Raw genomic sequence first — 12587 nt, forward strand, 5'->3', positions numbered from 1 at the left:
CACCGGAAAACCTAAGTTGGCCGACGATTAAAAACTGGCCGACCGGCTTGGTATGTCTCTGGCTTAAAACGCAATCCATACACTAGAAGCACCATTTCTTCGTGCCAGTTGTGTGCCATGCTTGTTTACTTTAAAGTTACGTTTGATGTGAGAAATTTTTACTAGTTTTCCCCTTGTTCACGGACGGCACTCTGTTGTCTGTGAATGGAATTTGTTGGAATCATGTTTGTGGTCTCACATTTTGAAACAATTATAAGATTTTAAAAATCTTTTAGTGTGGTGGCCCCAGCTTCTGATGATATTCTCAGATACTGTGATTTCATTGTAATCCTTCTCGCACTAAATTCACCATTAACTATTCACCTGAACATTTTATGATGTTGTATATGGTATCATTGTAATCATTGACCGTCAAAACATAGGGGTAGATGTCATACTTTCCATGTTATCATGTTTAGTTCAGGAGATCTAATACAAAATACATAATTCAGTTATGGTGGAAAGCAAAATGGTCGCCATGGCCGCCACGAAGCATTTTTTGCGATGGCTCCATTTCTGAAAATGCCAAGGGCCGCAAACTGTACATGTGTACCAAGTTTCATGCTTTTATGAAAAAGTGAAAATTTTTCACTTATCACCTGGACTATATATGTTTCTCCATTAAAAAAAAAACAAAAAACATTTTATATAGATAGATAGATAATGTGTTTATGTGTGTGTAGGTGTATTGGTGTCTAAGAAATCACTATTAGGAACTTCTCTACGTTAGTGGTTGGTTAATGAGTGAATCTGTGTGTTGAATTAATCTTTTAAGTTATCAAATCATTCTTGATGACTTCTGATGACTAATTGTTAATAGCTGATATTAATGTCAGACTGAATGAAAACTTATTTAAGCCTAATCCTATCTGTGTGTCTAGATTCGAACATGGACCTCTCTCTCCTTAAATTTGAGTTTTAACTTAAAGTTTTAAGATCCCACTTTAAGGAGCATGTAAAATTGTGGGGGGAAATAATACAACGGTCCATAAATCTGTAATTTTAATACTATATGCATTACAATTAAATAAAAAAAATGTATTAAAGTAAAATATAAAAGGAGCACTTACTCTTTTATTAGATATATCTCATTAGCGTATCTGTATTGTTACTCATTTACTTTATTTGTTTGCTACGTCCATCAGAGTGTCCACCAGATTCTACAATGGGTAAATGGCACTAAAGTTTTGCATGCTGCTGCATTCATAACACTAGGTGTCAGGATAAGACTTGTACAGAATATGGTTCTGGCCTTTTTTTTTCTTCTTTTTTTTGTTTAGCTAATCAACTGAGCTGTAAATACAATGTAACTGCCATGAAAAAAATTATTTTTGCAGCATTCAGGGAAAAAATAAGTAAATTACACACATTTCAATGGAGAAATAGACTTTTTGCCCACAGAATGTAGTTGCAGCATCTACCAGCATTGGCTAACTGCCCATCCCATTGTATTTCCTTTGTCAGCTATTCAAATGTATCTGTATATACTGAATGAATAAATGTAGTATATGTTTTACCACTGTCAAAATTTTTGATGCTTCACATATATGTGTAGTGTAATGCACTTTACCCTGAATGTGGCAAATATAAAGAAAACTTCAAACACAGAGTAATCAGTCACACTGAACAAAAACAAGAAAGAAAAATAATTTAGTGCAACTGTGAAACTGCCTTTAAGTGAAGGGATGCAAAAAGATGGTCCTCTCCATATATTATAGACTTAGTTGATGCCAAAAGCGTATTTTTGTATTTATTTATTTATTTTTTATTGCTGTCATGCAAGTCATTCAATCTCTCTAATTACTTCAATTGCTATTTTATGATTGTTTTATCTCGACCACCTGATTATTTTTAGTGACGGGACAGAAATCACATAAGGGATAGAAGCTCCGCTTACCTGAAAAAAATAAGAGAGGTATTATGTCTTGAGATGAGTGAGAAAACACACAAACAAAATAATAATTTTTTTATTGTTCATATTTTATTAATTTAAAACCAATTGTAATGCAAATGGAATTTTCAAGTAATTACTTATGCAAAACCTTAATGATCAGATTTTATATTTGCAGGGCAGCTAAGTAGAACTTGGTTGTTTCAAACTCTTTAATATTCTTCTCCCTCTTCGTCCTCATCTCCCACACTGTCAGTGCCGACTTCTTCATAATCCTTCTCCAGAGCAGCCATGTCTTCTCTGGCCTCTGAAAACTCTCCTTCCTCCATTCCCTCACCCACATACCAGTGCACAAAGGCTCTCTTGGCGTACATCAGGTCAAACTTGTGGTCTAGACGAGCCCAGGCCTCAGCAATGGCTGTAGTGTTGCTCAACATGCAAACGGCTCTCTGTACTTTGGCCAGATCTCCACCAGGAACCACCGTTGGAGGCTGATAGTTTATTCCTACTTTGAATCCAGTGGGGCACCAGTCTACAAACTGGATGGTGCGTTTTGTCTTAATAGCAGCGATGGCGGAATTGACGTCTTTGGGCACCACATCTCCACGATAAAGAAGACAGCAGGCCATGTATTTACCATGTCGAGGGTCACATTTCACCATCTGATTTGATGGCTCAAAGCAGGCATTGGTTATGTCAGCCACAGAAAGCTGCTCATGATACGCCTTTTCAGCAGAGATCACTGGAGCGTATGTTGCCAGAGGGAAATGGATACGTGGGTAGGGCACCAAGTTGGTTTGGAATTCGGTGAGATCCACATTCAGAGCTCCATCAAATCTCAGCGAGGCCGTGATGGAGGACACGATCTGCCCAATGAGCCTGTTGAGGTTGGTGTAACTCGGACGCTCAATGTCCAGGTTTTTACGGCAGATGTCATAGATGGCTTCGTTGTCAACCATGAAGGCACAATCGGAGTGCTCCAGGGTGGTGTGGGTGGTCAGGATGGAGTTGTAGGGCTCCACCACCGCTGTGGACACTTGAGGAGCAGGATAGATGGCAAATTCAAGCTTGGACTTCTTGCCGTAGTCGACAGAGAGACGCTCCATCAGCAGGGAAGTGAAGCCAGAGCCAGTACCTCCACCAAAACTGTGGAAGATGAGAAATCCTTGAAGGCCAGTACACTGATCAGCCTGTTGGATTTATAGTAAATCAGCTTATTAGAAATTACATTTCATAATCATTAATGCTTCTAAGTCAAATTTTTATAAACCATACCAGTTTGCGAGTTCTGTCCAGCACTAGGTCAATGATCTCTTTACCAATAGTGTAATGACCACGGGCATAGTTATTGGCAGCATCTTCCTTGCCTGTAATTAGTTGCTCTGGATGGAACAGCTGGCGATATGTGCCTGAGCGCACCTCATCTGAAGATGAAAAAAACTAGTTTAAATTCCTATTCTTTTTTTTAATTCTAAATAGCAAATAAATAATAATTAATGGGAAATCCAATAATAGTTTGTATTTGATTGCTTCTTATAAGGAAATACATTTTTTGAAAGATATGTTGCTTTTCCAATATTTTGTCAAATGTTTTCATGATCATTTAGATTCATTATATTCTGTTCCTCAGGTTCAACTTACCAATCACAGTGGGTTCCAGATCAACAAAGATTGCTCGTGGAACATGTTTCCCTGCTCCTGTCTCGCTGAAGAAAGTGTTGAAGGAATCATCTCCTCCTCCTATTGTCTTATCACTAGGCATCTGTCCATCCGGCTGGATACCGTGCTCCAGACAGTAAAGCTCCCAGCATGCATTTCCCATTTGGGCCCCTGCTTGGCCAACATGCATAGAGATACATTCACGCTGGAGAGAGAAGGAGGGTAAAGTATATTAATATATGAATATAGGTGTCAGCTGTACGTATATTTGCTAAATACTCTTACATATTATGGCTGTCTAAGAAATTAAAGATACAGTAACATGGTAGCTCCAAATATTTAACTATCAGGGGGCCAGGTCCTCATCAAATTTCCAAGGGGGCCTCAAGGTGACTTAACATTAGACAAAAGAATCTAAATAAGCTAAAACAAGTAAAAATCAAAGTATTCCTTAGGATTTCTAGACCTGGAAAAATATTTAATTACTAAAATCTTAAAATGCAATTGGCATTTTTATGATGAATATTCAATTAAAGGGTACCTTTACCCTAAAACAACTTTTTTTTAATTAATGATCTGTAAGACTGGGGCTTTATTAATGCTGTTCATTGATTCGAGTACAATTTTTGACATTTGGTATAAAGTGTTTTAATTCTACTATTCATAGATGCCACCTACGTCACTAGAAATAGAACACCGCCATATTGACGACCACTCTCACCCGTTATGGCCGCCCAAACTGCCCATTTGAATGAGAGAGAAAGACAGAGATACATGGATAACATTTTTAATTTAGGCTCCGATCCTTATTTGTTACCCCCAGTTTTCTTTTGTCATTTATTATCTGCCCCTGACTTGCCCCAATTTGCCTTCCATGATATATATATATTTTATCTTGTACATAACCCCTCCCCATACAGTGGGGATTGCTTGAAGGCTTTCAAGAGTACAGACGCGTATCAATATGCTGTTGTTGGATGGGTAATAAACGTAAAAGTGCGGCACCTGGCCACCAAGGATTTATATTTAATCATGGGGAATGTAGGTATTATAAAAATAATTTGGTGGTAGTTTGCTCTGACTAGGTAGCGAGTTGTTAGCTAAGTGGCTCAGCTAACAACTGAGCTAGCTGTGAGCCGTGGCTGTATTAGGCCTTTCGCGATAGTCAATAAATCAATTAATCGCATGTTAAAAAAATGAGCTCGATAATTTTTCCTGCCGCGATAATTTCCATTTGCATTCTTGTTTGTTTTCCTCGTCTCTCTCTCTCTACCAAAGAGACTGGATGACAACTCTGTTTAAGACATAACCGACATATTTTACATGAATACTCTCCAAAACGGACATTTAAACATAATGTTGTGTGTATTTGTCCATTCAGACACGAAACAGAGCTCAATTCATTACTAGCGCACTGAATAGGGGTCTATGGCGGCACGCTTCGGGTCGGGTGTGTGCGAACAGAAAGATGAGACATGATACAATATGAGACATTTATTCTATCCTTTCTTACGGTATAGAATAAAATACCAGTTCGGGGTTCCTCTTTCGGCTGTTGTTGCATCCAACTGCACAACATATTGCAGGCATTACTGAGACCGTCGGTCGTCAACATGGCGGCGCAAAGCTACAGTGACGTCATGTGACCCAAACGAATACATGGTGTAAAAACGTCTGAATGCTGCCCTCTTCAGGTTGAACAGTGGCAATGAAATATTTTATTTTACAGAAAATGAAATATATTTTTAAAACATTATTATCCATGAAATCATAAACAACTGGAAGAGTCATGGACACTCATTGGTTAAAAAGAGTGTGAACCCTGAAGAACGTTCTGTTCCTTAATCCTCTGAAATTCTGACATTATAATGATTTATTTTTAATATAATTATTTTAGTTACTTCTTATACTTTATAGAATTTAGCCCTTTAAAATAGGTTTTGAAGGTAATACTTTACAATAAGGTTTCATATGTTAACATTACTTAACTACTTTAGTTAACATGAACTAAGAATGAACAATACGTCTACAGCATTTATTGATCTTAGGTAATGTTAATTATAACATTTTTTAATACATTATGGAAATCAGATGTTGTATTTGTTAACATTAGTTAATGCACTGTGAACAAACAATGAACAGCTGGATTTTTTATTAACTAACATTAACAAAGATTAATACTGTAACAAATATATTCCCCATTGTTAGTTCATGTTAGTTAATATATTAACTAATGTTAACAAATGAAACCTTATTGTAAAGTGTTACCGTTTTGAAAACAAGCCTTCGTGTTTTTTTGTGGACAATGAGGCGCCTTGGAGTCAAAAAGATTGAGAACCACTGAACTAGATGCTTTCTTTTATTGTTTTGAATGAGCAATTTTTAAAGTTACACCCAAAGCTCAAAAATTCATGCATTTTCCTACTCTTTTGGACCTATTTTGTTCAATGTAAAACTCAGTTTCTTTTCTATCATATTTACATGCATGTTTACCCTCAGTCCCGTCCTGTATTCCCCCCACTAACAACCCCCCCCCCCCCCCCCCCCCCCCCTCGCTCCCACCCCCCGTACCAGCTGTACACCCTTCTTTGTGTCATACACAGATAAATCTCTCTCGGCCTTTTCACTAGAACAGTTCTATCTATTATTCTGCTATGCTCCGGATTTTGTCACTCATGATCTCATCTACCAATGCTTCTTTATATGTCAAAAAGACATGAATGCATTCATTCTGTGAGTAACAACTGCATTTTTCATGGTGTAGTTCCCCTTTTTCTCCTCTTTGGTTGACAGGTTAAGTGAGCTATTTTGACTGCAGATCCACCAAACATAGATAAATGTTATATTCAGAAAAAGCAAAGTATTGGAGTTCCCTGCTGACATGTGTGTCATAGTCTGGGATCAGGATTTGAAGGCCGTAGCCACATCCTCTGTGTAATGAAAGGCCAGCTCTGTGCCTGAAACCTTGCATGGCTTAATGCTTCACTCTTAATCATTAAAACGAGTTTCGATAGTTTAACTACATTGCTGCTAACTTTGTCTTTGACACAAAAAATAACACATTATTGTAAGAGAATTATCAACGTGTCAATGTTTACTGAAAGCTCCTAGCATCCCTTAAGTGCATAAAATGTACAATAAAAAAATTTACATGTGGATTTTAAGTCAGTGATTAATGAAAAGATTAGAAATAAGAATCGATCAAGCACTAAGAACTTACCATCTTGTCAGATTTCCCTTCAGGCCGACTTGAGGATTCGGAATAGAGAAGGCAGATGTGGAGAAGAAAGGAGAGGTGGGGTTTTTATAGAAAGGGAGGAGTAAGGGAGGGGGTTAACAGGAAGTGGGATCGCCCATTGGAGTGAGGATAGTCATTCAGAAGGGCCGTCCTTCCTACAGAAGCATAGTCTCGCTCCCTCTTGGGAGTTTGGGGTCTGTGAAAACCATCTGCCCCCTATACTAGCTTTTTGGGTATTTGAAAAGATGCCAGCAAGGATTTTTACAGGCTATAAGTCAAAGTTCTTCATGTTCATGTGTTAAGGCTGCATAACAACTGCTGGAAAACGGATATACTGACTATTTTTTGTGATTCCTGCATGAAGAAAGTCAAGTTTAAATGCTTTAGGGTGAAATTGTAATTTCATATATGTAATTACTTCACAAGTCTTTTGTGTGAAAGACAAAATTTGTGTCGAAGTACTGTAAATGTAGCCCTGTATTTGAAAACAGATATCTGTTTCTCAGTGTTTACAAAGCAAAAAGAGCATTACAGACTAAGGTTTTTCTATTAACATGGTTCTTGCTGTACAGGAAGAAAATGAACACACAGGCCCAATTGTCATCAGACTTTAATTTCTGTGCTACAGTGAAAGCACAGACAATATCAAGCATTTCATACTGATGCCCAATGACATGAACAAACAGCTGAATCATGAATAACAGCTACAGCAGGTGGTCATTTTTGTGCTGCTTAGACACCGGTTGGGGGAGGGGTGTCATGCTGGAAGATTTTCTGTTTTGTCCTTTAGGCCTTTATCACTTTTGCATGTGCAAATACACATAGATTTTAAACAGATGGCATGTCCAACAGTATATCATGAAAAGAGTGCAGGTTTTTATAACAACAACTTTTCTTAAAAAGACATTTGACTGCTTAATTCTATTGTATTTTTTCCAATTAATCTTTGCTTTTTAATTGATTTAACTTTTGCATGAGAAATTAAATGTAGAAAAAGAACTGGGAACATTTAGTTAATGCGTTGGGTATCATGAACAAACAATAAACCTTTTTTTTTTACAGCATTTATTAATTTATTGGTTGTTCAAATGTTTGTTCATAATTCATTAACATGTTCATTGATAATATATATATATATATATAAAGAAATATATTTAATTTGTATTTGTAGAAATTAATAAATGCTGTACAAGTATTGTTCATTGTTATTTTATGTGCCTATTGCATTAACTAATGTTAACTTATAGAATAGCATTATAAAGTGATACCAACGAAAGAATAGCCTCCCAAAAAGAACACGCTAAAACTCATTTTAGTAGATTAAAATATCTGATTACCCTGAGATTACAAAAACAGCATTTAAAATTCCACTCCATCCTCATCATATCCCACGCTGTCAGTGCCGACTTCTTCATAATCCTTCTCCAGAGCAGCCATGTCTTCTCTGGCCTCTGAAAACTCTCCTTCCTCCATTCCCTCACCCACATACCAGTGCACAAAGGCTCTCTTGGCGTACATCAGGTCAAACTTGTGGTCTAGACGAGCCCAGGCCTCAGCAATGGCTGTAGTGTTGCTCAACATGCAAACGGCTCTCTGTACTTTGGCCAGATCTCCACCAGGAACCACCGTTGGAGGCTGATAGTTGATTCCTACTTTGAATCCAGTGGGGCACCAGTCTACAAACTGGATGGTGCGTTTGGTCTTAACAGCAGCGATGGCAGAATTGACGTCTTTGGGCACCACATCTCCACGATAAAGAAGACAGCAGGCCATATATTTACCATGTCGAGGGTCACATTTCACCAACTGGTTTGACGGCTCAAAGCAGGCATTGGTTATGTCAGCCACAGAAAGCTGCTCATGATACGCCTTTTCAGCAGAGATCACTGGAGCGTATGTTGCCAGAGGGAAATGGATACGTGGGTAGGGCACCAAGTTGGTTTGGAATTCGGTGAGATCCACATTCAGAGCTCCATCAAATCTCAGCGAGGCCGTGATGGAGGACACGATCTGCCCAATGAGCCTGTTGAGGTTGGTGTAAGTCGGACGCTCAATGTCCAGGTTTTTACGGCAGATGTCATAGATGGCTTCGTTGTCCACCATGAAGGCACAATCGGAGTGCTCCAGGGTGGTGTGGGTGGTCAGGATGGAGTTGTAGGGCTCCACCACCGCTGTGGACACTTGAGGAGCAGGATAGATGGCAAACTCAAGCTTGGACTTCTTGCCGTAGTCGACAGAGAGACGCTCCATCAGCAGGGAAGTGAAGCCAGAGCCAGTACCTCCACCAAAACTGTGGAACACCAGGAAACCTTGGAGGCCAGTGCACTGATCAGTCTTTTGGAAGAGAGGAGAAAGCAAGCTTACCATACATACTTCTACAGTCATTTTACAAACTAAATCAGACCAAAAAATATTACCAGTTTGCGAATACGATCCAGAACTGAGTCAATGATCTCCTTGCCGATGGTGTAGTGTCCCCTGGCATAGTTATTAGCAGCGTCTTCTTTTCCAGTGATTAGTTGTTCTGGGTGAAAGAGCTGGCGGTAGGGGCCTGTCCGTACTTCATCTACATTCATAGAAAGCTGAACGTTTCAGTCTGATTTTTTTTTTCATCATTGTGGTATTCACATGCTATTTTAAATACCATACCATACCAATCACAGTGGGTTCCAGATCAACAAAGATTGCACGTGGAACATGTTTTCCAGAAGCCGTCTCACTGAAGAAAGTGTTGAAGGAATCGTCTCCTCCTCCTATTGTCTTATCACTGGGCAGCTGTCCATCGGGCTGGATACCGTGCTCCAGACAGTAAAGTTCCCAGCATGCATTTCCAATCTGTGTTCCAGCTTGGCCAACATGAACGGAAATGCACTCACGCTGCAGAATCAGAAATATTTACTTTCATATTGATTTAACCATAAGACCAAATATTATATTAAAATCATGTCTAATACAAAAAAGTTATGAGTTACCATATTGTATTTTGTCTTCCAGCCGATGCTCAGGGTTCGGAACGAAGCTCTTAATGTGTCAAAGTCTGACACCAAACATATTTATACCCGGAGCATCATGCGGTAACTTTTCACTGTAATAAGAGAAGTCACTGATGTCGATACTATCTTCAGGCTGAAAAACAAAGACAAAACGAAAAAGAATGAGGTTAGTGCCTCCTACACTCAGAGGACTAGTTTATTGTTAGGGGAAGATATAAAAATGAATAGACTGGTGAACAATATTACAAAAACCTTCTTTGATCCTCTGGGGAACATTTTGACAAAAGCACAGCTGAGCAAACTATTTGCCTTTATGTGTGCAAAATCTTTTTTCATGTATTCTCAACACAAAGAAGCCTATATCTAAGAAATAATTTGTAGCTAACTCATGTGGAGGAGCTACTTTCATGAATTAATAATGGATCCTCTTATTTCAGAGAGTTGGAGTAATGTGACACCGTGTATGTGTGTGTGTGTGTGTGTGTGTGTGTGTGTGTGTGTGTGTGTGTGTGTGTGTGTGTGTGCGTGTGTGTGTGTGTGTGTGTGTGTGTGTGTGTGTGTGTGTGTGCTCTGAATGAGGTTTGTTGCAGGAGATTGAAAAATAGTAATACAATAGTTGCTCAGATTTAATTGTATAGATGCTGAGAACTATACCTTATGTTCCTTTTATGTGGCTTCCGAGAAAATCTAGCATGAAAGCGCATGTTACATCCTTTTTCTTGTAACCTGAGTATCTGCTGTGATGGCAGAGCCTGTGATGTTCAGAAACTGAACAGAATTAAGAGGATTTTATACTGCTCTGTCTCTGTGACTACATGTATCTGTTTCCGAAAGTATCTGCCTCCAGAGCAATGTTAAAGTGATAGTTCACCCAAAAATGTTAATTCTGTCATCATTTACTGACCCTCAAGTTGTTTCAAACCTGTATGAATTTATTTCTTCTGCTGAACACAAAAGAAGATATTTTGAAGAATGTAAGTAACCAAACAGTTGATGGACCCCTACTATGGGAGTCATAGTAACATGCTAACCTCATTCAACTTTAAAGAGGTGATATAATGCCCTTTTCACAAGATGTCAAATAAATCTCTGATGTCCCCAGAGTGTGTAAGTGAAGTTTTAGCTCAAAATACAACACACATTTTTATATAGCATGTTGAAGTTGTCACTTTTTGAGGGTGAGCAAATACGCGCCGTTTTTGTGTCTGTCCCTTTAAATGCAAATGTGCTGCTGTTCCCGGCGGACCCACAACAACTTGTGTCCTTAGCAGCTTCTATAGAGAGCCTAAAGGCTGATTTATACGTCTGCGTCGGAACTACGCCGGAGCCTCTACGCCATAGACTACGCATTGGTTTTAATTTATACTTCTGCGTCGTTGTCCACGTTGACGCACGCAGAGGGAGCATGTGAAACCCGAGGGAGCGGTTTGAGCAGACCAATCACAGCTTGCGTCCGCGTAGAATTGACGCGTTGTTACATTTTTGGAGAGGTGCACGTCAGGGTACGCCGAAGGGTACGCGCGCTACACACAGCCTACGACGTAGCTACGGCGCGAGTTCGACGCAGAAGTATAAATTGGGCTTTAGTCTCTCCCCTTCCTGTGGACCACCATGGGACCTTATTTCGGAAAAATATTGTAGTCAATGGCGAGAAAACAAATATTTGGATCCCGATTGAATATGTGCATTGAATTACACATATGATGTTTGTCAATTTAAAAGATAGCTACATTTTAAAGTCAAGAAAGTCACAGTTTAATGTAAAACTGTTGAAGACTGTGAAAATAGTAATTAACAAAGACCGCAAACCCAAAAGACCCGCAAGTGACATCAAAGCTTTTCTCAATGAATGAAGCTAACTTTACAGAAGCTGTCATTTTTTCTATAGTCTAACGTTATAATCGTAACGTTACGCCGTCATACCTGTGTGTTTTGTACCAGACTGCACACATACGAGCTTGGTGAGTACATAATGCGAGACGATAGATGTAGTTCATTGAGCGATTTTTACATAAAACTAAATGTTACTCTTGTGTTTTATGACAAACTGTGACTTTCTTGATTTTCATAGTTATCTTTTAAATTGACAAACATCATATGTGTAATTCAGGGTACAGTTCAGACGGAATAAAAAGATAAGTTGTCTCTCGCCATTGACTACCATACATATTTTTTATACGAAATAAGGTCCCATGAGCCGGAAGCGGAGGGGAGGGACTTAGGCTCCCTATTAGCCTACCTAACCTCACACAGAATCACAAAAGCGCGTAAAACAGACGCGATAGCTGATTTGAACGAGTGATGCTCGACGGCAGCATCCATCTTTATAATGTAAGCTACAAAATCTGCTTCAAAATCCCAGCGCTGTCGTCATCATGTAAAGCTCGCCCCAACGTTTCTGATTGGTGCCTCGATTTCGACGGATTGGAAATGGGCTTGAATGAGCTCTTTGCCAGACTAACTTTCAGAGCAAATCTAATTTTACCGGAAGTTGTCTGGGTTTTCCCAGGCTAATATTCTGTCATGATAATCTATAAATCGCGTTCCCATAGGCGGGGTTTATGTAAATTTTAGGGTTAGTGTTGTCACTTACCTGGGAGGAATGTCCTGTAGTCCCTGCAGCTGTTTGTTGTAGTCCTTAAAAAGCTATTTCTTTGAACGAAAATATCTCCCTTTTCTTTGAAATTGGAGCGTTGTAACTTTGCAGATGTGGTTATGCTCAAACAGCAACATTACACACTAACTAAAGTTAGAAAAGTGAAATCAT

The 12587-nt window shown here is 39.0% G+C and overlaps 2 protein-coding genes across 2 annotated transcripts; both read right to left on the minus strand.

Annotated features, from left to right (window-relative positions):
- Positions 1-2001: 2001 nt before the first annotated feature.
- On the minus strand, positions 2002-6879 carry LOC143723820 (tubulin alpha chain-like). Its single transcript, XM_077216620.1, has 4 exons — positions 6810-6879; positions 3572-3794; positions 3206-3354; positions 2002-3120 (listed from the first exon to the last, which is right to left on the minus strand). Exons 1-4 carry the CDS (start codon positions 6810-6812, stop codon positions 2143-2145), a joined length of 1353 nt encoding a protein of 450 aa, XP_077072735.1. The 5' UTR covers positions 6813-6879; the 3' UTR covers positions 2002-2142.
- A 1148-nt stretch (positions 6880-8027) lies between these two features.
- Positions 8028-9948, minus strand: LOC143723120 (tubulin alpha chain-like). The gene is made up of 4 exons (XM_077215101.1): positions 9800-9948; positions 9482-9704; positions 9245-9393; positions 8028-9161 (listed from the first exon to the last, which is right to left on the minus strand). The coding sequence occupies exons 1-4, from the start codon at positions 9800-9802 to the stop codon at positions 8187-8189; spliced, it is 1350 nt and encodes a 449-aa protein (XP_077071216.1). The 5' UTR covers positions 9803-9948; the 3' UTR covers positions 8028-8186.
- Between the last annotated feature and the right edge of the window lie 2639 nt (positions 9949-12587).

Source organism: Siphateles boraxobius, unplaced genomic scaffold, assembly GCF_051911475.1.
Source record: "Siphateles boraxobius isolate OS27281-9 unplaced genomic scaffold, OSU_SipBor_1 7, whole genome shotgun sequence".
In the NCBI taxonomy this organism is placed as follows: domain Eukaryota; kingdom Metazoa; phylum Chordata; class Actinopteri; order Cypriniformes; family Leuciscidae; genus Siphateles; species Siphateles boraxobius.

What these genes read in the sequence shown, in the direction of transcription:
- LOC143723820 (XM_077216620.1), bottom strand. An exon ending in TCTGGAACCCACTGTGATTG is followed by an intron (nt 3,355 to 3,571) that starts GTAAGTTGAACC and finishes TTTCATCTTCAG; the next exon opens with ATGAGGTGCGCTCAGGCACA. An exon ending in TGGACAGAACTCGCAAACTG is followed by an intron (nt 3,121 to 3,205) that starts GTATGGTTTATA and finishes TAAATCCAACAG; the next exon opens with GCTGATCAGTGTACTGGCCT.
- LOC143723120 (XM_077215101.1), bottom strand. An exon ending in TCTGGAACCCACTGTGATTG is followed by an intron (nt 9,394 to 9,481) that starts GTATGGTATGGT and finishes CTATGAATGTAG; the next exon opens with ATGAAGTACGGACAGGCCCC. An exon ending in TGGATCGTATTCGCAAACTG is followed by an intron (nt 9,162 to 9,244) that starts GTAATATTTTTT and finishes CTCTTCCAAAAG; the next exon opens with ACTGATCAGTGCACTGGCCT.